General features: G+C 37.2%; 1 protein-coding gene across 1 annotated transcript in view; it reads left to right on the top strand.

Annotated features, from left to right (window-relative positions):
- The window catches only part of MTR (5-methyltetrahydrofolate-homocysteine methyltransferase), a 47,439-nt gene extending 29,227 nt beyond the window's left edge, over positions 1 to 18,212 (top strand). The window contains exons 22-33 of the mRNA XM_086743944.1: positions 1,040 to 1,140; positions 3,159 to 3,226; positions 4,070 to 4,190; positions 7,101 to 7,182; positions 7,961 to 8,059; positions 9,326 to 9,401; positions 10,575 to 10,730; positions 11,319 to 11,515; positions 14,037 to 14,237; positions 15,520 to 15,712; positions 16,492 to 16,604; positions 16,722 to 18,212. Coding sequence (XP_086600070.1) covers positions 1,040 to 1,140; positions 3,159 to 3,226; positions 4,070 to 4,190; positions 7,101 to 7,182; positions 7,961 to 8,059; positions 9,326 to 9,401; positions 10,575 to 10,730; positions 11,319 to 11,515; positions 14,037 to 14,237; positions 15,520 to 15,712; positions 16,492 to 16,604; positions 16,722 to 16,808 — 1,494 coding nt within the window. The 3' untranslated portion in view covers positions 16,809 to 18,212. The remainder of the gene's footprint in view (positions 1 to 1,039; positions 1,141 to 3,158; positions 3,227 to 4,069; positions 4,191 to 7,100; positions 7,183 to 7,960; positions 8,060 to 9,325; positions 9,402 to 10,574; positions 10,731 to 11,318; positions 11,516 to 14,036; positions 14,238 to 15,519; positions 15,713 to 16,491; positions 16,605 to 16,721) is intronic.
- Positions 18,213 to 22,626: the final 4,414 nt, after the last annotated feature.

The raw sequence follows: 22,626 nt of genomic DNA, 5'->3' as shown, positions 1-22,626 counted from the left end.
TCCCCTCTTCCTCCTCCCAGAAAATTGCAACTACAGAAGGCTATGTAGACTCATGAAGTAGAGAGCTACTCAGTATTGTCCAGAAATATAACGTGCTTCATAGAAGGATCTAATCCTCCAGTTTTGCCAGATGAGATACTGGCTGGAATAACATTTTGTAGTTTCACATAGAATATGCTCAGATTTCCACTTTATTTAAATTTTGTGCAATTTAAGTAGTCTGTTACTGGCATCTGATCCTGCACCAGCTCAGACATGGCTCTGTGATAGCCTGGAGCTTCTCCAAATGACAACACTAATTATGCAACTGAAAATGTATTGCCAAGGCCTGTGTCCTGGTGGTGAATCGCTGTAGGAAGTTCCACTGTTACCCTCCTGGTAGGCCCCCCTTGTCAGGGCTGAATGCCATCTAGCCTAGGACCAATTTGTGACAGTACAGCTTCCCTTCTTCAAGGAGCTCCTTTTTCCAGCCTGTTTATTCAGCTTAGGTAGTCTGTAGCAGCCTGATTGCTGCATTGAAATGTCTCCCCTGCCATTCATATTGCATAAAAAATCAGTCTTTTCTCATTTTGCGAATTCCTCTCATTCTTTTCAGCATTGCATTGAAAGATTGTTCGTAATACACAAATAGGCGTGTAATTATGAGTGTTCATACTCTTTTGTTCTGAATATTTAAGCTATTTAAGTCCTTTATCTGAGCTTTATATTTGGAGCAGAGCTACCTTAAGGGTTCAGCTATTGCACTGCACAAAATGCTATCCAGATCTGAAATCTTTTATTTGCTATTTTGTTTTTTTTTAAACACAGGTTTTTGAATAACATGCATGCAATTTTCAAGAATAATTCTTGTGCAAGCTTGCTACCTGCATCTTTTAAATAATTTTTCATATTTACTGTATTACTTCTACTATGCTTTGCAATTGCTGATACTACAGTAAGAATCTTGATCATGGATTAGGATTGCACTGTTGAAGGATCTGTGCAAACATACTAAGGCTTCTGAGTAATTTAACTCTTGTGTTACTTGTTCGACTTTCAGGATCCTTATCATGGTACAATAGTACTAGCAACAGTGAAAGGAGACGTACATGATATCGGCAAGAACATTGTGGGAGTCGTTCTAGGCTGCAACAACTTCAGGTAAAGACACTAACATTAGGTAGCTGGGAACACAAGTGCATAAGTCTAGCTAATTAAAATATTAGACTAGCTGCAGCTGTGATGATAACAGAGGTGGGCATTTTTTGGGGAACTGTCCTCTGTTTCCCACGTTGTGGCTGGGAACACAGATCATACCAGCTATTACTAATGGGGAGGCAAGAGGGAGTGTAGCTGCCTCTTCTAATACCTTTTTTTCCTAATATATTAGTATTTGAGGTGAATACGCTTTAACATCAAGTGAAACGTAGATGAGAGCATCAGTTTTTGTGTTTGTTTTGTATTAGTTAAATATAATATGTATCATGTCTGAAGAAATCAGATATGACAATTGCAGTAGGCAAGACTGTGGGTTGTGTGTTGGGAAAAAGGAAGTCTTGTAAGATTCAAATGAACCTTTTAGTGTGTTTTTCGAGCTGTTTGTTAACTGTGAGGTTTTAAAAACTTGCTGGACTATGTTTTGTTAAATAAGAGATGAGATTCTCATCCTGTTTCTGAGCTTCAAAAGATAGAACTTCAAGAAAAGTCAGTTCTTTCAAGGCCTGCATACATGCAGCAGGGTTGGCAGCAGTGTTGGAATGAATGGTCACATTTCCTTCGGAACCCTTTAAGTGTCTGTCAAATGTTGCGCAAAACTGAATCTGCTTTGTAACTCATCTTGCCATTCATTCCTTTGGGTTTTTTGACTTGGAACTGTGATTTGCTCTAAAAAGAGCAAAAATGATCCCTGTATTTTAAAACACAAAGAGTTGAAGCCAGTAGCAGTGCTGTGCATATGCAGTTCGTTCCATTTCATTATCTCTTGAAATTTTGTTGATTGTTTTCAGGCTTTCTTGAGCTTTATTTAGACTTACTGAACTGAAGCCATAGTGTTTTCTGTCACCATGAGTATGAGTGAGGCTGAATGAAGCTAATAGGCTGGGGTCGATTACTTGAAAAAAATAAAAACATTGGCAATGGCTGGGCTTAATAGGAATAAAATCCTAGCAAGGGAAGTACAATGTCTCTTTTCATAAAATGTATACTTTAAGAAGACAAGAAAACCTTGATGTGAATCATCTTATGTTCCTGACATAAAATGTGATGTCCACAAAACCTTTTCATATTGTCCAAAGAACTTCAGAAATGCCACTGCTGTTTCTTAACCCTGGTTGGCAGCTAAGCACCACACAGCCATTCACTCACTTTTCCTCAGCCAACCTAAGTGGGACGAGGGAAAAAGGAAGAGTAAAAGCAAGAAGAATTGTGGGTGGAGATGAAAAATGTTTAGTAAGTGAAGGAGAAGTGGAAGAAGAGAGAAAGAAAACAAAAAAAAAACCCCAAAAACCCAACAAAACAGGTGATACAAAGATACAAAGGCAATCACTTGCCACCTCCACAGGTCGACTAGTTCCTGAGCAAAAGACGGCAACTCCGGCTAATCCCTTTCCTCTCCCTTTTTATTGCTGAGCCTGACATCATACGCCATGGAATATTTCTCTGGCTACTTTGAGTTATCTGCCTGGTCGTGTCTACTCCCAACCTCTTGTTCACCCCCTTGTCTATTCCCTGGGGGGTTAGAATGAGAAACAGAGAAGTCTTTGATACTGGACAAACGCTGTTCATCAGTAGTTAAAACATCAGTGTGTTATCAGCATTGTTTTGGTCACAGATCTAAAACACAGCACCATACCAATTGCTGTGAAGAAAATTAACTCTGTCTCAGCCAGACTCAGAACAACCACAAAAAACTGATTTCTAAAAAGAAGCCTCTTACACTTGAGTTTTCTTATGTACTGTTTTATCTGGAACTCCAATGTGTTGAAAATTTTTCCAGGCTCAGAGGTATTTCCTATATTAAAATTCCCAACTGAGGTCTTAAGAGAAGCAAGCAAACAAAAATCTCAATTCTAACTTCAATTTCAGTTCAGTCATTTATGGTAAAAGCAACGTATTTGCCGTTTAGTAGAAATTTGACCTGTTTTTTAAAGAAACTTGTGTCATCTCACTTCTTTCCACAGAGTTATCGATTTAGGAGTCATGACTCCATGTGATAAGATATTGAGAGCTGCTGTTGAGAACAAAGCAGGTAGAGAGAGATTTCATCAGTACTCCTGAATTGTTTGATTTTTTTTTTTTAAACGCCACTTGCATTTTTTTATTGCTACTCATCACATTCCTATGCCGTCCATGATTTGGTCAGACTGTCTTCAGATAAATCAGACCTTTTGTGTTAACCATAGTGATTATTTAGTATTTGGCACTTCCATGAAACTTAGCCCAAGGAACTAAAAACCTGTATCAAAAGGACAACTCCAGGAGAAGTGTTTTAGTATTTGTTTTACAGATGAATAAATGGAGACTTGGAAAGGTTAAATAACTTCATGTTGGGTCTTAAATCAGTAACATAAGTTGGCATTCAGCCTGTCAGATCAGTGAGTGTGAAAGCAGGAATGAATTGTTCTAATAAATACTGAACTTTCTAAAACGAGTTGCAGTTCCTTTGAAACAGTCTGTTGCACTTTGGAAAAGATGAATTGTGTGGAACTTACATGGTGAAGTTTGAAAGTGTTTGTTGTTTCTAAGAGCAGGGCTTATAATTATTTTGTGTTATTTCCCTCCTCTGTGCCAAGGTTCTGAGGTTTGAAGGCTGCTGATCAGAAGTACTATATATTTATTGCTGAATCTAGAGCAGTAGGTGTTCAGCAGCTGTGAAGACTGTTTGAGAAATATTTTAAACTCAGGTTTTGGAATCACTTTCATTCTTGGAAAGCTTTCGCTTTTTAATTAGGTCAGACTAGAGACTGCCCTGCTTTTTGTATCACTTTTTTTCTATCTGATGTATGAAAAACCTTTCTGTAATAATTTCTGTGTCTTTCTAGAGTGGATTTACTAAGTCTTTTGTGTATGTGTGTTTGTAAATTTGCAATAGATATAATTGGCCTGTCTGGTCTCATCACCCCTTCTTTGGATGAAATGATTTTTGTCGCCAAGGAAATGGAGAGATTGGCTATAAGGATTCCTTTGCTGATTGGAGGAGCAACTACTTCTAAGTAAGATATCTTGGTTGGAAAGATGGGTAATGTGTATGAAAATAGTGTTAACTAGGGAAAAAGAAAATGTATAGCCATTTCTCTGTCTCATTTTCCCCCAACACACATACTGGTATGTATTTACTTAAGACTGAATATTATTTCTTATATCAGAAGTCCTAGACTATATAGGTAAAATGTAATTGGTACACAACAAGTAATGGACATCTTAAAAATGTCATTTTTGCAAGTTTTATGTATTCTGCAAGTGTATATTGTATGTGGAAGTACTATATTTCCTTCTAAAAGTTCACGCACATATGCATATGAATGCAGTTCTGTTCTTCTAAGGGACTGAATGGTCTGTTTCGATTCACCCAAGCTTTCTGAAAAGGCAGGATTTTGAGACTAGAAATGGTCATGTTGACATCAGGGAGCTGTTATCTTTAAGACAATTAATGCGTTTTCCTGGATCACCGTTCAGCACTGTGTTAACTGGATTGAGCTCCCAGTTCTGTTCAAGCAGCCTGATAGAGGATAAATTCTAGCTGCTTGCCTTGAAGTAGTTATCACGTTGCTTTTGATAGATTGAGCTTTTCTGCTAAGATCTTGTTCTCTCAGATCTGTTCAAATGAAATAATACAGCTACTATGATGTTTTGAAGACCAGCGTTGACAGCTCACTGTCACCTGGTATTAATGTTAACACAAATGTGTTTTGGGCACATGTAATGGCCTTGGGTCACGCTTTGCTAGCTGGTTCATGTACAATATGCTCGAGTAGGTGACAGCTCAGAAGACTGCAGAGGTCATTTCTTGCATAACTAGAAGCTGTTAGCGCTGTTGCTTTCTTTATCAGAGCAGCACATATTGTAGCAGAACCATTGTATTCTGTATTTTTGACCTTAGCAAATCGTCCCATAATTTGACAGACAGTGAAGAGTAGGATCACTACCTGTCTTTATTGGTCCTGCAGTTATAATGCAAGTTGACTGTATCCTTTTTCTCCTACTCCATATGAGTGTCTCTTCCTATGGCTTTGAAACAAACATGGAGGGTTTTAAATTTTTTTATTTTTAAAAAGTCTTTATTCTAAGTGGAGGTCTTGGGAGACCCCTTTCTTCAGAGCTTTTTAGTGTTTGTACACAGGGCAATGTGGCCTCGTAATTGATGTCAAATAATGAGCATTAAAAAATTCTGTAGAATTTATTCACAGAGATTAATGTAGCCAACAGCAAGGCAGCACTAGTTTTATTCTTGAATATGGAAATTCTTGAAGAATATATGTATAATTTTGTATACATAAATAATCTTATTCATGTGAACTGTATATAAATAATACTTATGCCTATGCCCAGACACATACAGTTCCTATAAAATATATGTCAAATAAAGGTATTCTTTATGGAAGACTGGATTGGTAATATATATTTAATTTTACTTCTGCAGTCTTAAGTTTAACTTTATGTGTGCATCCTCAAAGGTTGTGTACATGTCAGAGGCTGCTAATGAAGAACCATCTGCACTTTTTCTGTGTAGTAAGTAGACATTGTTATTTGGAATGAGGAGGCGATAAGTACTTGGAAGGGTGGAAAGTAAAGCTAATTTGAAAGAAAGAGGCCATTTTTTGTCTACAGAATCTACATAGTAGAGTTTCTTCATAACTTACAGGAATGATGATGTTTGCATTCTCACTATATGGCTTGGGTAGATTCAGATGCTGAGAAATAATGGTCACAGTTTTGCTGTGGTAATGTTTACTTTATAAAAATAAAAAAAATCAGCATGTGCTAGTTGATACACTGCTATTGTAGGACCATGCCTCGTTTGTTTACTTTGTCTGTTCCTATCAAAATAAAAGATAGAGTATCTTATTCTAAAAAATAGAGCTACCAAGATTAAAAGTGCATTGCCTAGAAGCAAATTAAGAAGATCTTGGACAGTTGGTTACACCGCTCTGTTGCACAGTCATCAGTAACCTCCATAACCAAGGGCTTTAAATATTTGAGAGAACCTGAAGAAAAAGGAGATCTTATCTTTGCTGTGGAAGATCACTTTCTGGGCTCTGGTTTAAATTAATTTTAAAACTGGTTTTTACCTTAGCATTCAAGAAAGCAAACTGAGCTTTGGCTTGCAATGTCTTTGTTCCTGCACTGGCTTGCGGAGTTTGCTAGGACACTAAGCAACAGAGGTTGTCACTTGCATTTCACATGATTGCTTACGCCTCAGTTTAGGACTTCAAACTTTACTTTGGTTAACAAAGTACTATATATAGAAGTGATTCTTTGTTATATGCTGAAGTATTTCAGTGAGGACTGGAATATGGGTAAATGCTAAGTAATTGGATGAATTGGGAGTTTATGTGAATGACTTGACAGACCAAGCAGGTGCAAGTTTGTAGTATTTATTGACCACTGCCAGAATTCCTCCTTCAGGTGAGTAGAGGACTTGTGCCTTTGGTTTTGAAATAGAGCATTGTAGAAATGGAATAATCATCAATTAAATATGTTAATGTTAATCCATAGACCTGTAACCTAGCATATGGGAGGGAAAAATGTAAGATGAGCAAAAAAGATTTGTTTTAAAATTGTTAGCTCTTGGAGGCTTAGTTTAGAACATTCTCACTGAAATTTTCTGAGACTCAAACTAATGAGCTGCTGATTTTCAGTCAGCTGGTAAGAAAGCGAGGCAGTGTGAGTTGGCATATTATTTGTGAAGCATTCTGATACTCTTTGAAAAAAAGTGTTAATGTACCTATTCTTAAAATCTGTGTTTAATCATTCATGCATAGGAGATAGATAAATTGCTTTCTTCTTTTTAAGTTCTGGTCTATGCATTAAGTCAGGATTTATTTTGGTGGGGGTTTTGTCTGGTTTTTGCTTTTTTTTTGTTTCAGTTGTGAAATGCTCACTCTTTTTCTTTTTCATTGAAGAACACACACAGCTGTTAAAATTGCCCCACGATATAGCGCACCTGTAATTCATGTCCTGGATGCATCCAAGAGTGTTGTGGTTGTAAGTTCTAAGTTATAGTTTCTCATCCATGCAAAATTATATGCCCTGTTTTTCTGTTGTGCCTCTCATTCTTTCCTCTAAGGCTGAATGCTATGGCAGAAAATTGAAGAGGCATGATGGAGACCAGTTTCTAAATTACTGTTGCTTCAGTTATTTTTTGCTGCCCCATTGTTATCTCATCTGACTTGTGTCAGTTTTTGTCACTCAGTACCTTTATTTAAATGCCCATTTCTCTAGCGAGGGTGACATGATTCACTCTGAGTTCTTGACTGTAGTTTTGAGATGTTTTATAGCAAAGAGCAATGGGGTTAGATGTGAGCTGCTATACTCTCTTTTTAATGTATTTCTGAAGTTAGTGATATGGCAACATTAGTACTATGAAAAGTGTGACTGGAGTTTTCTGGGATGGTTGTTCTATCAGACAAATGGGTAATCTTAGCTGGCAAATACCTGCTGGAAAGAAGTAGGCCAAGCTGTGTGTTGTTGCTACAACTGTTCAGTCTCTAAAGTATTGGAGTGTTGTCCCCTCAGGTCTTTCCAGAACCAGACTTAGCTCTGCTAATATTATATGTGTAGTAGGGCAGTGCTCTCAGTAATAATTGTATTATTAAATATGTTTTGAATCTAGTTTGCAGTTTATTGGTAAGGCTTAGTTTAGCGTTGTCAAGAGTAATTGGAAGTGAGTTTGAAAGACCAATGGCTTAGTCTGAACTGCATACTCTGTCTTACTGTAGTATATTACGTTATGTATTTAGTGCTTTCTCTTTCCTTTTTTCAGTGCTCCCAACTCTTAGATGAAAGTGTAAAGGATGATTTCTTTGAAGAAATATTAGAGGAATATGAAGAAATTAGACAAGAACACTATGAGTCTCTCAAGGTACAAATGTAATGGATTTAGCTTCTTTTCTTGTTTGAACTGCTTGGTACTTGCCTCACTACTAACTCTGTTTCAGCTGCTTAGGAAGACCTTCAGATGCATTTGTTCTGATTTAAAACATGCAGTAGAATTGATGGAAAACTTCCAGAAGTGCTTATGAAATCAAATTTTCTAACCTATAAGGGAAAATTCTGCATGAGTCTAACATGCTTGACAAATTCTTGATTGTCCTCAATGGGCATCAGACACCTCAATGAGGCATGTAGATACCTCAAGTGGCATCTAGGACATCTCCATGGAGTTGGCAGCCATGTCATCTCAACCAGCCTGCAGGAGATCAGCACTCTGCTGAAGCAGAACCTGGAAATAGGGAGCTAATCACTGCGGTGATTAAAATGGCACTGGTTGCTTTTGCTGGTATGAAGCCACGCTCTACTGAGTATTTTACAACACCATACTTTCCTGATGTGTTCATGTTTTTCAGGTTAGGGATCTGAGCAGTCTCAAAGTAGAGAACTGAGGCTGCATTTTAGGAAAGTGAAGAGAAGGAAGCACTGAAATGTGGAGATGAACTGTGCAAATTAACAGTGGAAAACAAATAACACAACTCCTCTGAGGCCATCTTTGTAAATAAACACAGAAGCAAGCTGAAAGTCATCTGTCGCTTACCTGATCTCTTGTTAAGGAAAGATAAAGCTTGAGGCCTCCTGCTGAGCATGTTTGGCTTGACCAAGTTTAAGACTATCTTTGCACAGGGAACCAGTCCACTAAGCTGAGATCAGTGAGTGCGGCACTCTCCTTTAAGCAGAGGTCAGCAGTGAATTCATGGGCCTTACTGAAGGTGCTGTAAATTTCCTGTGCCTTTCAGAAGAGCCAGTAATTTGTCCAGAGGTGTGCTGCAGTCACTGGTGGTGCTGTCACTGCAATCCCAAGGTTTTTGCAGGCAGGAGGAGAATATCTTGCTGTACCTATATTTTCATATATTTTGAAGTAATAAAGGGACTTCTGGTGGAACTAGAGGGACTTCAGAGGAACTAGAAATCTTGTAGGCCAGTTTCTTTAGAAGTGTGCAGGAAAAAATAATGGCATGGTTGTGATGTAATCTTACTTCACACTTGTGAACTGGGAGTTTTGGAACTGAAATTGTCTGTTGTGGGATTTGTCCTGAGGACTGTTTTGAGTAAACTCTCCCACCGAGTCAGCAGTTATAGTTTGTCTGTCTGAAAGATGGCTGGCTTTGTGAAATTAACCTTTAGGTCCATACAGGAAAGAAGATACTTGACTCTGCAGCAAGCTAGAAGAAAAGGTTTCCATAATGACTGGTTATCAGGCCATAAACCCGGTCAGTTTAAATGTTGCTGTTGCTGTACCTTTCCTTTTATTTTATTTTCTGTATTATTTTGTATGTATTTTTAATTAGATTATACTTCATTAAATTTCAGGTTATAGTGGTGTTAACAACTTTAGTAAATTGGTATCTATCATAGCAGATTTTTTTTTTTTTGCATAAATTTGAGTGTTCTGTTTCTGCTTTATATTTTTCACAGTATATTTAAAAAATAAGTTAATAGTTAATAAAAAATCGGGAAAAAAATCCTAAAATAATGAGTTACCTATAACACCATATAATCAAAAATAAGTAATACCCACTTTGCAAAATAACGTTGGACTGGCTCATTATATTGCAAAGCTTACTATACCATATTTAGGGAACACATGTTGTGACATGGCATTTGTATTAAATTCTTCTTTATGTTTTTTCCTACTCATCCCTCATCAGTTTCTGTACCAGTTTGATTTATTTTTTTTTAATTAGAGACTGTAAGTGTAAACTGCATTCCACAAGAAGTTACATCCTGCAGTGACATTAACACTTCACTGCTTTCTGTCATTTTGTTTACAAGACTCAACAAGATGCCAATTTTCAGTAGCCCTTCTTAATAAAGGTTGTGTTATTAAGTATTGAACAGTTCAGACAAAACAAGTGCAAAGCTTGTGGCTACGTCCTAACATAGATCCCTCTTTTTCACTCGTGCACATGCATCTGAACAAGTGTGAGGTGGCTCCAAAAGTTCTTACAAATTACATATTAATTTACAGAACTATTCTACAGTACCATAGCATGTAATACGTCTGTGTATAGGAAGTGGGATTTGTAAATATGAAAGGTATACGCCCATAAAATATGTTAGGTATTGATGAATTGTGTAGGGTTTTTTTTTAATCTTCTGTTTTGACCAATATTTTGGCCAATGAAATAAGTTCAGAAGTTCAACAGCTAATAAGTGTTGATTTATATGAAAGAACAAAAGGCCTTAAATTTTCTATTTCAACTTTATATGCCTTTTATCCTTTTTAAATCATATTGTAACTGTAGAGTATGGTATGACTTGGGAACGATGTAACACTGAGAATTCTGAGACAGTTACTTTGGAAAAGGTCATTTGCAGGGGTGGAGCCTGGTGAACAGTAATATTATTTTCATCATGTCAGATTGTACTTCTGATTCCTACAGTTAAACCAAAATTCATCGGCACAAAAGTCTTTGAAGATTATGACCTTAAGAGGCTGGTAGAATACATTGACTGGAAGCCTTTCTTTGACGTCTGGCAACTTAGGGGAAAGTATCCCAACCGAGGTTTTCCTAAAGTCTTTAATGACAAAACTGTAGGTGAGTACTGAAATTGCATTTACTTCATATAAATAATTCTAACAGACCTGTAATGCTGTGTTAAGATTCTGAAGGTTTTGAAATATGTAGGAATAGTGAAAATATGTGGAAACTTTGTGTCACTGAAATAATTTGTTTGAAACAACACTTAGTGAACCAAGTGTTGGCATTTGAGGCCAAAAAATAAAATGGGGAAAAATGCTCAATCATTTCTTTTGAAATCACCTGCCAAAACACAGGGAGATATTTTAATGACAGAAAATGGCAGCAGAGCACTTAAAATATCTGCTGCGCTATGGTGCGTGCACAAGTTCTCTGTTGCTCATACTATTCTGCGTCCTTTGCCTCCAGTAGTACTAGAATGATGCTGGCTGAAATATTTTGGGTTGGTTTGTTTTTTTTTCCAAGATATATGTTGTTACAGCTGTATAGACATACTCACACTGCTGTATCTCTGTTTGCTGTAGCTGACAGATTGCAGTCATCAGAGAATTATGTGGAAAATGAATCAATCTTCAGCAATTCTTAAACCTATTTAGCTAGTTGTGAAAACATGCCTTTTCTAAAGGGTTCTCTTTTTTTTCATAGGTGAAGAAGCAAAGAAAGTTTATAATGATGCTCAAAATCTACTGAAAACATTGGTTAATCAAAAGAAATTACAAGCCAGAGGTGTGGTTGGGTTCTGGCCAGCTCAAAGTGTTCAAGATGATATCCATTTATATGCTGTAGAAGAGGCAGTTGGATCTTCAGAACCAATAGCAAAATTTTATGGCTTGAGGCAACAGGTACAATGACAGAACATTTGTTAAATGAAGTGTTTTTGTTTTTGTTTTTGTTTTTCTGAATTGCAAGAATGTAACAGAAGTGCCCTATTAAAATCTGTGCAGAAAATGGTGGTTGTAATCTGTCTGCAGCTGTTGTCGGGACATTTCTTTTATTAATAACAGGATCTTATTAGTGATGACCCAAATATTTGTATCGTAGTATTTGTAATATTTTGCGTTGTAGTAGTTCTACAAAATGCTTTATAGGTTTGCCATCTTCAGATATGAAGTGCATTTTCTGTCTTCATTTTAATATTTAAGATTTCCTAAAGCACTGTGCTGTATCAATTCATCACATGGATCCTGTGTGCATAATTAGAACCTAATGAACCTTAATTCTCTAATATCCCTGGATTCTGCCCCTAGATGAGAAATTTTGCTTGATTGTGTTAAAGGTTAAAAACACTTATAATAGCAGGAAAATAAACCTCAGTGGTTATAAGTGGTTTTAATAGTCTTAATTTTTATGTAAAACTCGCCATATGAAGTAGTAGTTTAGAATTAGTTAGTTGGCTGCTAATTCTGATTGAGAGAATCATCATTTTAAGTATTCATACTTGAATCATACTTACCTATATTTGCATTTATTTCCATAAGTTGGACATTTTCAAGATATTCTGCCTTTCCCTCTTCCCTACCTTCTGACTTGGCTTCTTCATAGCTCACATGTTCAAAGTCATCAAACATAGCAGAAACAAATTTAACAACTACATTAATTTCTGGAGTATAATATTCTATGAAGACAGTCCTGTACCAATATTGCAGAACTATACTAATACATTACTTTAAATTTATCTATTCCTGTTCCCTGGAACAGATAATCTCCTGTGTGGAGATGGATCTAGTGTATCTTGACAATCCATGGCAGATGTTTATATAAACTGTTCTCGCAGGCATTCAGGCAGGGCTGTTTCAAGGCCTTACTACCTAGTCAAACATTTTGATATCCCATGTAAATCAAGTTTATTTTCCTGGCGTTTTCCCAGGATTGTCCCAAGAAAAGTATCTGATTTGATGTTCTTCCTGTAATGGTTGGAATACTGTTATTTTCCTTAGTTTTTATATTTTAGGTATTCCCAATTTATTTAGACTTTTCTCAAAGGTTAAGGTCCTGAAACTGTGTGCTATTGTGGGTACTGTTCTTCTGGACTCTGCATATTTTAGCTGCATCTCTTTCAATCTAGTGTATGTAGTAATTCAGGAGAGGCTTCACCAGAGCAAAGCAGAAGACAGTAATTGTCTCCTGTTTCGTATGTAAAATGTTCCTGTCAGTACACAGTTCTCTCCATGACATCGGCACTATTAAGGATGTGATGTAAATCTAAAAGTTGGAGATGCATTTAGTATTTTCCTTAACTGTAATCAGTTACAGAAGAACATTAAAATTAACAGATTTCACCTGTGTGGAAAAAAGGGTGTTTCTTCAGTTTTATGGTACTTTCTGTAACCTAGTTGGTTATAGAAACAAGGGAAACAGTTGACTGTTTTTCTTTGGTTTTTGGAGGTGAGGAGGGGGTGTGTGTGTGGTGTTTTCTTTGTTTTTTTAAACTGCAGTTGGGAGTGGGTGGGAAGCATTGTTAAAATATCATCATAGGATAAGAAAACTTAGAGTGGAATCTTCAGCTAAGTGATAACCATGAAATAACTTTTATCTCTCTCTAAGTTGGGTTGCTTTACAGGAGCTGTGACACTTTTTAAATAGCAGTCATGTTTGCACAATGAATACGCTGATGCGATCCTCAACTGTAGAACTTCTTGTTAGGTTCTGTGGCCAGCATTCAGTCATCTCTTTTTATTCCCTCTTTTTAATTTTGAAAAAGAATCCAGTGAGTGGGATATTTCCTATTTGCTTAAACCCGCTTGAACGTAGCTTGGGATTTAACTTTTCTATAGTGATAGATGCATTTTTTGTTTGTATTTGCGTGTGGCTAATGTAAACCTACATCCTAGGGTGCTGTTTCGTCGGGATTACTTGAGCACATGGTTTGTAGCAGAAGAAACTAAGAGTGTTAATAAATTCTCACAGCCATTCTAAAATGGGAGTTGCTGAAGAATTCAGCAGTTTGCATAACTGGGATGCAAACTATCAACCATCAGTTTTGCTAACCAAAGTGGAATCTGAGTGCTAGAGATGGAAAATTCCTTCTCTTACCCAGTGGTTGGCACAAGGGTGTTCCTTACTTTATAATAATTTGTCTGCACAATAAGCTGTTAAATCTTACTAGCTGTAAATGGAAACATCTCTCTATGTGTGTTCAGCACAGCATCTCTGTCCTTGGACATTTTGTTCTTCAGTGATCCAAACACCCTCAGAGTAAGAGAAGTATTTTTCTTCTAATTCAAGTACAAGAAAGCCATCGTGACTCAAAAACTAGTTAGGTGTTTGTCTGAAATGCTTTAAACCCTTTATTCTTAAAAATACTGGTCTTTAGATTAATAGTGCACTAATACATTTTAATGTTCTGATTTATTGTTACTTTAGGCTGAAAAGGACTCTGCCTGCACAGATCCATATTACTGCCTCTCTGACTTCATTGCACCACTGGATTCTGGCATTTGTGACTACTTAGGCCTGTTTGCTGTGGCCTGCTTTGGTGTAGATGAGTTATGCAGTGAATTTAGGAAACAGGATGATGAATACAGCATAATAATGGTGAAGGCTCTTGGCGATCGGTTGGCAGAGGTATGAGGTTTTTATCATATGCTTCCTTGCAAACTTTCTGACTGTGTACTAGATTTGTTTGACAGGTTACTGTTTCAAGTTTTAGCATGATCTTAGACTGCTGCCTGTAATGTGTGCTCTGTGTTAGATCTGACAGTGAACTGGTTCTACTGAAATTGTCTTGAGAGGAGAGTCCTCTTCTGAGCCAGAGGGGACTTTGCTATCCATGTCTTCCAGCTGCAGTAGCATCTCCTGAGTTCTTTATGAGAGTTTTGATGATTGATGGAATTTAGTAGATTTTAAAACAAGACTGTTTAAAAACACCCTATCTTTAAATCTTGTTTTATCTATATGAGATATGTTTTTGGACCCAGGTGTGACTGACCAATTTTATTCTTGAATTGCAGACATGCCTTCTACTTTAATGGTGACCATGCAGTTGTATCCAGGTTACAAGTCTTTTGACTTAACATGTCTTAGGCGTACACAGAACTGCTCTTAAAGCTCTAACTGAAGTGGTTTAGAAAACGCCATCCATTGCCTCCTACCCATCTATCCCCATCTGCCTGCCCCCATGCTTACATGTTAAAACTTACAAAAACTTTGGTGCAGTACCAACGGGATTAGGTCTAGTAGTGCATGTCAAGCTTTAACAGAGTTTCAGAAATTATTATTAGATGTCATCTGAAGATATTTACTGAAGTGGAAATTTCTCCTGAAGGCAACCATTGCTGGCAAAAATAGTGTAAGCTGTAAGAGCAGTTACAAAAAAGCTGTTGTTCACTTTCAGCTAGAGGAAAGGTCCTCCACAAAAAAGAGCAGCAGCACTTGCATCATGGATGCAAGAATGATGTAGCCTTCCTTAGCTAGACCTGAACGAGACACTCAGAGAGTCAAGACCTAATGACTTCAGTGCTGTAATGAATGCTGTATTGCTACCATAGGCTAATGAATTTAATCTTTTCCAGTTATTTGTTCAGATCTTTATGTCTTTGAATATGTTGGATTTTAAAGCAGGACAACCAAAAACCACTGTATTCCAATAAGAGAAAAAACTGAAATGCTTGAATTAGCAAAATAAGTATTCTATATTAATTCTAATGCTATCAAATTTCTCACCTATAGTAAGAGTCCTCTTAAAAATTAAAATGGGAATGGGGAGAAAGTCTCTGTCATTGTTTGTCTTCATCAAATACCTATTGCATTAGATGGCACAAATGTAAAAAAAAAAAAACAACCAAACAAAAAAAACCCAACAAAACAAAAAAACAAAGCACCAAACATCTTTGCATTCTATTCCAAGGCATTTGCTGAGGAGCTCCATGAAAGAGTTCGAAGGGAATTCTGGGCTTACTGTAGTACTGAGCAGCTAGATCTCTCAGACCTACGCAGAATTAAATACGAGGGAATCCGCCCTGCCCCTGGATACCCAAGCCAACCTGATCATACAGAAAAGCTCACCATGTGGAAACTTGCAAATATTGAGGAAACAACAGGTACCTCTGTCTGCTTTACTAAGATTCTTAAACTATTTTTATACAAATGAAAGATCTAAGTGGCAACAAAACAGTGAATTGGGTGGTGCAGAGCTACATAAAAAAAAAAAAACAAACTGAAGCGATTTTGGCAATTGCTGTCTTCCTCTTTTCATCACCATTTTTATTTTGCCTCATTCAAGGAAGAATTTGCAAAATACTGCCGGTACTTTTGGTGAAGGAGTTATGTCCCTAATTAGCAGATTGCAGGCAAACAAGGTTCTGCTGCACAGAGAAAAATTCTAGCATCTTTACAGTTGCAAGAAGATATACCAGATATAAACAGTAAAAAAAGCCAATTCAGCAGTGTATTTCTTGGTCCACAGAAAACTTGAGATGGTGACTCTTAAAAAATAAATTAATTCCATTTGTTTTCCTCTGATATTTTTCATGTCAGACATTTCACTGCTGCTTCCACGATTATAAAAATACCTTCCTGTGTTTCAAAACCACCAGTTACCTATTTCATTTGCCAAAATGTCTAAGTTTTTTTTTTTTTTTTTTGTGCTTCAAACTGTGCACTTACTTTACAGTAATACTGTAATGGAAGTCTGCAGTATATTTAAAGCTATGTATATATATTTTTTTTTTAGTAGATAACAAGTGGGCAATGGTTTTGGTTTTCGTTTGTCTGAAACCTTAGTTTTAGACTTTACTTGAAACTGCCCAACAAAAATAGGCTCTGAATTTATGCTTATTATCAATTCAGAGAATAAGAAAATTTTAATTCTCTTTTCCAGGAATTGGTTTAACTGAATCACTAGCAATGACACCTGCTTCTGCAGTTTCTGGCCTCTACTTTTCCAGTCCCAAATCCAAATATTTTGCTGTTGGCAAGATATGTAAAGATCAGGTAACTTGTACTGTCCGTTGTGGTAGTGTTGCAGCATGCAAAGACACCTGCTCATAAGGTGTAAACACTAAAAGCTGGAGTTTTGAAATTTCGTCATGTTTTGTGATCCTTTTGCAGGTTGAAGATTATGCACTGAGAAAAAATTTATCTGTGGCAGAGGTGGAGAAATGGCTGGGACCTATTTTGGGATATGATACTGAATAACTGTGACATTTAGGTCTTTTGAGGGTCTATTCACAAGAAGGAACAAGAAAATCCAACAAGAAAATCGTTCCCACTGAAAACAGCTTTTTTCGATTCATCCCAATAGTTTGTCTGATTGTTTTTAATTTTTGGTCAAGGAACCGATATTTAAAATCTGTCCTGTGCTCTTGGCTTGGGACCATGCATGCATTGCAGATCTCTTCGTCATAGCAATATGCTTTTATTTATTTTTATTTCTTGCATAAATACTCTAGCTGAGCAGCTAGATGTAGGGTGAGATGCGGAAGCTGCAAAGCCCTCCTGTCCTCAGGAAGGCTTTGAAATCAGGGGCAAGAATTTTTGTCTTATTGGCTGTGGATATGTGTAGAACAGAATTTGACTTCTGTTTTTTCTATGTGTTTTGACAAGTCCAGGCACAGAAATCCAATGTGATTTTCCCGTATAGTCAGCCAAGGTTTTACACAGAGTGATTGTAACAATGGAAGTACAACAGATCTCCTTTTTTAAAATCTATCTGCTCCATGTTTAGGTCTTGAGACTGGGAATGTATGTTGCTCTCTCTGAATAGTACCAAGTTTTAAAATTACTTTCTGATGATGACTGTAGATGGAATCATTAAAATAATACAGTGTGCTGGAGCAATATCAGAGATGCTCTATTGCGACAGAACCTGAAATGGGATAACTGAGTGCATGGAGTTGTCCACCTCATGCTTCCTCTTCCTTTCAGCAAGCCACAGTCTGTTTCCACTCTGTATAAAGGGCAATGGCACCTTACAGTTATATTGTGAGGCTTAATTCATATTTAAACAATCTTTTGTATGTGAAAAATATGAGAGAAGCATAATTGTTACTATAAACAGACAGAAAGGATGGAGCTGACTTTGGTGTTTTACAAACTCTTTAAGCTTCCAGGTACGTGGATTTTAAAATCAAATAGTAGCAGTTGTATCATAAGCAACAGTTAATACCGTAAGCTTGTTCTTCAGATTTAACTCTGAGTGAGCTAATTGTTCATAGCTTTTAATAATCTCTGAAAAGTGCCTCAGGTATTATTTAAATGCTAGTTTAGTCAAATGTTATGACAGAAACCTCCCATTCTTCTGGTCTCTAATTGTAAAGAAAAGACCAATATTACAAATTGAATGTTCTTTTAAACAGTTTATCTGTAATCTATTAATAGCTGTATAATTTTTGTAATGTCTTAATCTGACTTTATGCTGAAAGAATCATCTTGAACCAACAGTTTAATAAAGTTAAGCTGTCAATGGTGTTATCCTATTAGAATCCTTTAAATGGCAACAATAAAATGTGTACAATAGTATGAGCAGATAATGTCAAAATTAATATGCATATTGTACCATGAATCTGAAAGTATAAAGGCTGCTGTGGGGTTTTTAAAGTAGTTGAGTAAGTGTGTTCTTAATGAATGTTTTAGAATGTCTCATCCTTTAATGACTTACAAAAATAATTTCTAAATGGATCTCTCCCCTCCCCCCAATATGAAGGCACTTGAGACCTGTCCTTGTTGATCAGCTGATTCTTGTTGCGGGAATGGTGCCTCAGTAGAATGCTCTTTTAGATTGCCAAAAATACAGTAAAAAATTCTTAATATAAAGGAAAACTTGTTCCTGAAATATGTAGCCTGTAAAAATTAAAATCCTCTTTGCTTTCTTTTTGCTACTTGTACTTCTGCAACTCAATTTAATGCTTGGAATATCTCCTCTCTGCCACTCTTCCATATTCTTATATTTGGAAGCAGAGTGCCTTATTAGTCTGAAAGTTTGATTGTGTGAATGAGGTCAAAGTTTAACTTGTACAGCTCTGTTGGATTATGTATTTATTTCCCTGCAATCAGTAGCATGTAGTTCAGTGAGTACAGCTTTAGTAGAATCAGACTGACAGAGAAGTAGATGCACTGCTGTGTAGCAGTGGTGGTGTTAACTTGTGTATAAGCGAAGGGTTTCAAATAATGTGCAATTATTTTATCCCTTCACATATGGCATAATACACTGATAAAGATCTTCATCTTTCCTTGCAAAACTTGTTGTAAGAACTTGTCTGGAAGAATTAGTCACTATTATTCAAATGTTTTTACCAAGGACAATTTCTTTAAAAGTTTGCTACTTTAAATTGTCAATTGACACTTTGAATAAGACTTTGAATAAGCGTCATTCTTCTCTCCAGAACAAAGGTAAATTGTGAAGGAAAATAGACTCAGTTCTATCAGGTAAGACTATTTCACGTCCATGAAACTGTATTGAAAAGCCATGGCAAGAACATACCTCTTTGAAGAAATGAAATGGAGCGGATACTGCCCAGGAGAGACTGACGATTTGAATGCATAAAAGATGTCTTGCAGTGCTTTTCTAAGTACTGCTGACAAAGGTACAAGATGTAAGACATGATGAAAAATTAAGAATGCTTTGTAAACAATTCTGGTTCAATTCTTGTGAATTATTTACTGTGGATACTGATTTTCCCTACCCCCCCCCCCCGTAAATCAGGCCAGCAGCCCAGAGATAAAGTTTTGACATACACTTACTTTAATTTATGGGTGTCTGAGGGCAATACTGTCTGTAAACCTGCCCCTTCCTTCTGAGGTCGGTTTCAGCGCTGCTTTTACTCCTGGGAAGATTGTAGTGCAATTTATTTTGTGGTGGAGGTGCTACCGTAGCTCAGGCCATTCCTCAGAAAAACCCCAAAACTCACATTGAGTTTTTGTGTGAGTACTTGAGCATTTTCCACAGCTTTCTGATGAAATTTAAGAATCTTCTGCTTCCTTGTTCAACAACATGAACCTCAGTACACCCTTTCAGTTCATTTCTGCTCCTTAAACAACAGGTGATGTCCAGAAACAAGGGAATACTGATAGGCCTTTGAGGGTAGAATATTAGGCTTTAGAAGTCTTGCTGTTTAGAAAGGGGCCAGTTTACCAGTAACTGTTTCATGAAATGCTCCTTGAAATCTTTGGCTGATTTACCTGAGCATACCACGAAAAAGTGGATTCGGTGTCTTAAAAGAGTTTGAAGAACAAGAAAAGAAATAACTTCATAAATTCATTTAGGAGGATGACTCCATACAGAAACAGCAGCACATCTTTTCAGTCACCAGAGAAATAAATCCTGTGCCCTCAATTATTGTAGCCTTGTCATGGAAAAGCCTGTTCAGCCCCTCTACAAGTCATTTAGTTTGATTGGCAGGCTTCTGTAGGTGCCAGTTTTCAAATTAAGACACACTGGGAACAGAACAGAAACGTGTTTATCCTGCTTTCACACATCGTTTGTATACTGTCCAGCTGAAGGCAGAGCCGAAAAACCAATGCAGTAACCCTCCATGTTCTTTTGTTCTATTAATACCACCGTGGCTGAATATCCTGAGATTTTTGACCATGCCACATGCCTGATATAAATAGCTGTGCAAATAGAATTCTGCTGAGATTACCAAACTTGGCATTTTGGGTTTGTGATTCAGTTTCAACCAGGATGTTTAAAAGCCAGCTGGTAATTATCCTTGCTGGCCTGAAGCTGCCATGAGGACTGAGAAACGAAAGGTGCTGTTTCCTGCCTCGCTGCCGTAGCGCTGGTGTGGCTTGTGCCTCAAGCTCCTGATCAGGCTAACAGGGAGTGTTCTCACACCAGGGAGGTTTCTGCCATTCCTTCCTACAGAAAGAGCATGCAATAAGTGGAGGGAGTGTGGAAAGTCAGGCTTACCCCATCTTGGTTGTTAGCTCATGGTCTTTTCTACCTCATCTCCCTGCTTAATCAGCCTCCTCTTCCTCCTTTTTTCCTCCAGCAGTCCCCTTTTGCATGTCAGGGTCTTCTGCAGGTTCTGCCAAAATGGAACTGTAGAAGGTTTTAAATAAGTCTTCTGTTTAAAGTGTGAGGCAGGTTGTTGTTCCAGGAAGAGGAATTTTTGCCTGGCAAGGGTTGGACAACATCAATGATAAACAGTGCTAAAGCTCTGCCTGTAGAAGCCGTGTATGTTGTATGTTAGTCGTTGGTAACAGCTAAGGAGAAGGCCATGATATGCGTTAAACAATTCCCGGTCTTAACTGCATCTTTAGTTACATAGTTGTTTTCATCTAGACAGCAAAACCAAAATGTGAATTAATTGCATCGTTTGTCAGTGTACTGTTTTAAGCCTGCTAGTAATAATGGGCTAATAATTTAAAAACGATATAAAACTAATGCCATTTTCAGTGGAAGTATTTTAATGGTATGACTTGTTGAGATGAAGTAGAGAATTTATCTGTGCCTTGCTGTTACAGACAAATGCTTTAAAATTCTTTAGGTAGTTGGTAACTTAGTTATTTTATGATGAAAAAATCTATTTTGAGTACAAGCTCGGGTTACAAAACAGTAATCATTTGATTTTAAAGGCTTTAGCGGTGCTATCCAGAAATAACCGATAAAATTATTTATTTAGGAGACGGAAAAGTTTGCTGCAGTATCTGAAGAAATTTCTGTGCGTGTAGGATTACCTATGTGTCACAAAAAAAAGCTAGAGGGGCGTGGGATTCACAGAGGGTAACTTAATTTCCGAAGCACAGGCAGCTCTTTAGAGAGAAGCTGTAAGATTAAGTAAGAGTTATGGCAAACATAAGGCTCTTAAAAAGATGTTCTCAATATTAGTCTTGCGGTGAAAGAAAATAAAGGCTATAGCCTCTACCTTCAGAGTATAAGAAATGCAATTTGACAACAATTTCTAAGGAGCTTTCATTAATCTAAGGCGTGCTTGGGATTAAGGAGTTCTATTTGCATGTTTGAGTGAGGAAATAACAATTAGGTTGTGAACTTATTGCTAGGGTTAAGGAACAAGCCATGGAAACAAGGAAAAAAAATACCCCGCCTCTTGACAGTTGTTTGGAAGTAATGGAATCGTTACTCAGATGAAAGTTTTTGACAGAATTTTCAGTTGACAGCGTGTTCCCTAACTCTGGCAGAATATAGTGGTAAATGAAAATAAAACATCCTTCTTTTTTCCAGGACTTTAAAAATGTTAAACTCTGCATCAGTTCTGTATCTGCACACAGACATTAGTGCAATTTTGACCTGAGAATTATTTCAGTCCAGTAGGTAAAATAGCACTGGGTGTGTAGATATATGGATTCTTTTTTTTTTTCCTTACTCAAGGTTTTTAAAAGATTGTTTTTCTATATGTGGGAGTACAACTTCCACTGGATGCTTTGTTCTTACTCTTCTTCTTTTGTACGCTTGGTCTGTATTCTTTCCCCTCTTCCTGCTCCATAGTACAGCTGTGGAGATGTCAGAGCCCTCTAATGGCCTGTGAGTGCTGTGTGCTTGTTTGCTTTAATGAAAAATAGTTATTGTTTTATGTTGAATTTCAGCAAGGTTCTTGCCAAATGTCCTCTTCCCAGGAAGCAACTTTATTCCTTTTAATCTGGCCGCCAATTGGAAATCTAGGTTGAGGTTCAGGAGTGGAGTGCAAATATGAAGTCTAAAAAGGTGTCAGTTCTCCCTGGTTGGTGGACTCCTTCTGCGCTTCTCTTCTGTCACAACCTTGAGAGAACAAATACGTACACGCCTTTCTGTGGGCTGGGGCAGCAGTGGTTCCGGGAGTAAGAGAGAGAAAAAGCTGCACCATATGGCCAGAGAGATGCATTGGTACAATACATCCTCTAGCTACTGCTGTTGGTCAGGATGCATTTTCAACTGTCGTCTCAATCTTGTCTGTACTTGGCTACTTTTATTTCAGGAAATCACTACTTGTGAGATCTCATGCTTTGCTAAAGGCTGTGCAAGGTCCTCTTCACTGAGTCAGGCAGTTATAATGAATGGCTTTGCAGGAACTAGCTG

This window comes from Chlamydotis macqueenii, chromosome 3 (genome assembly GCF_036417535.1).
Source record: "Chlamydotis macqueenii isolate bChlMac1 chromosome 3, bChlMac1.mat, whole genome shotgun sequence".
NCBI classification, from domain to species: domain Eukaryota; kingdom Metazoa; phylum Chordata; class Aves; order Otidiformes; family Otididae; genus Chlamydotis; species Chlamydotis macqueenii.
This window is presented reverse-complemented; position numbering and strand designations above follow the sequence as displayed.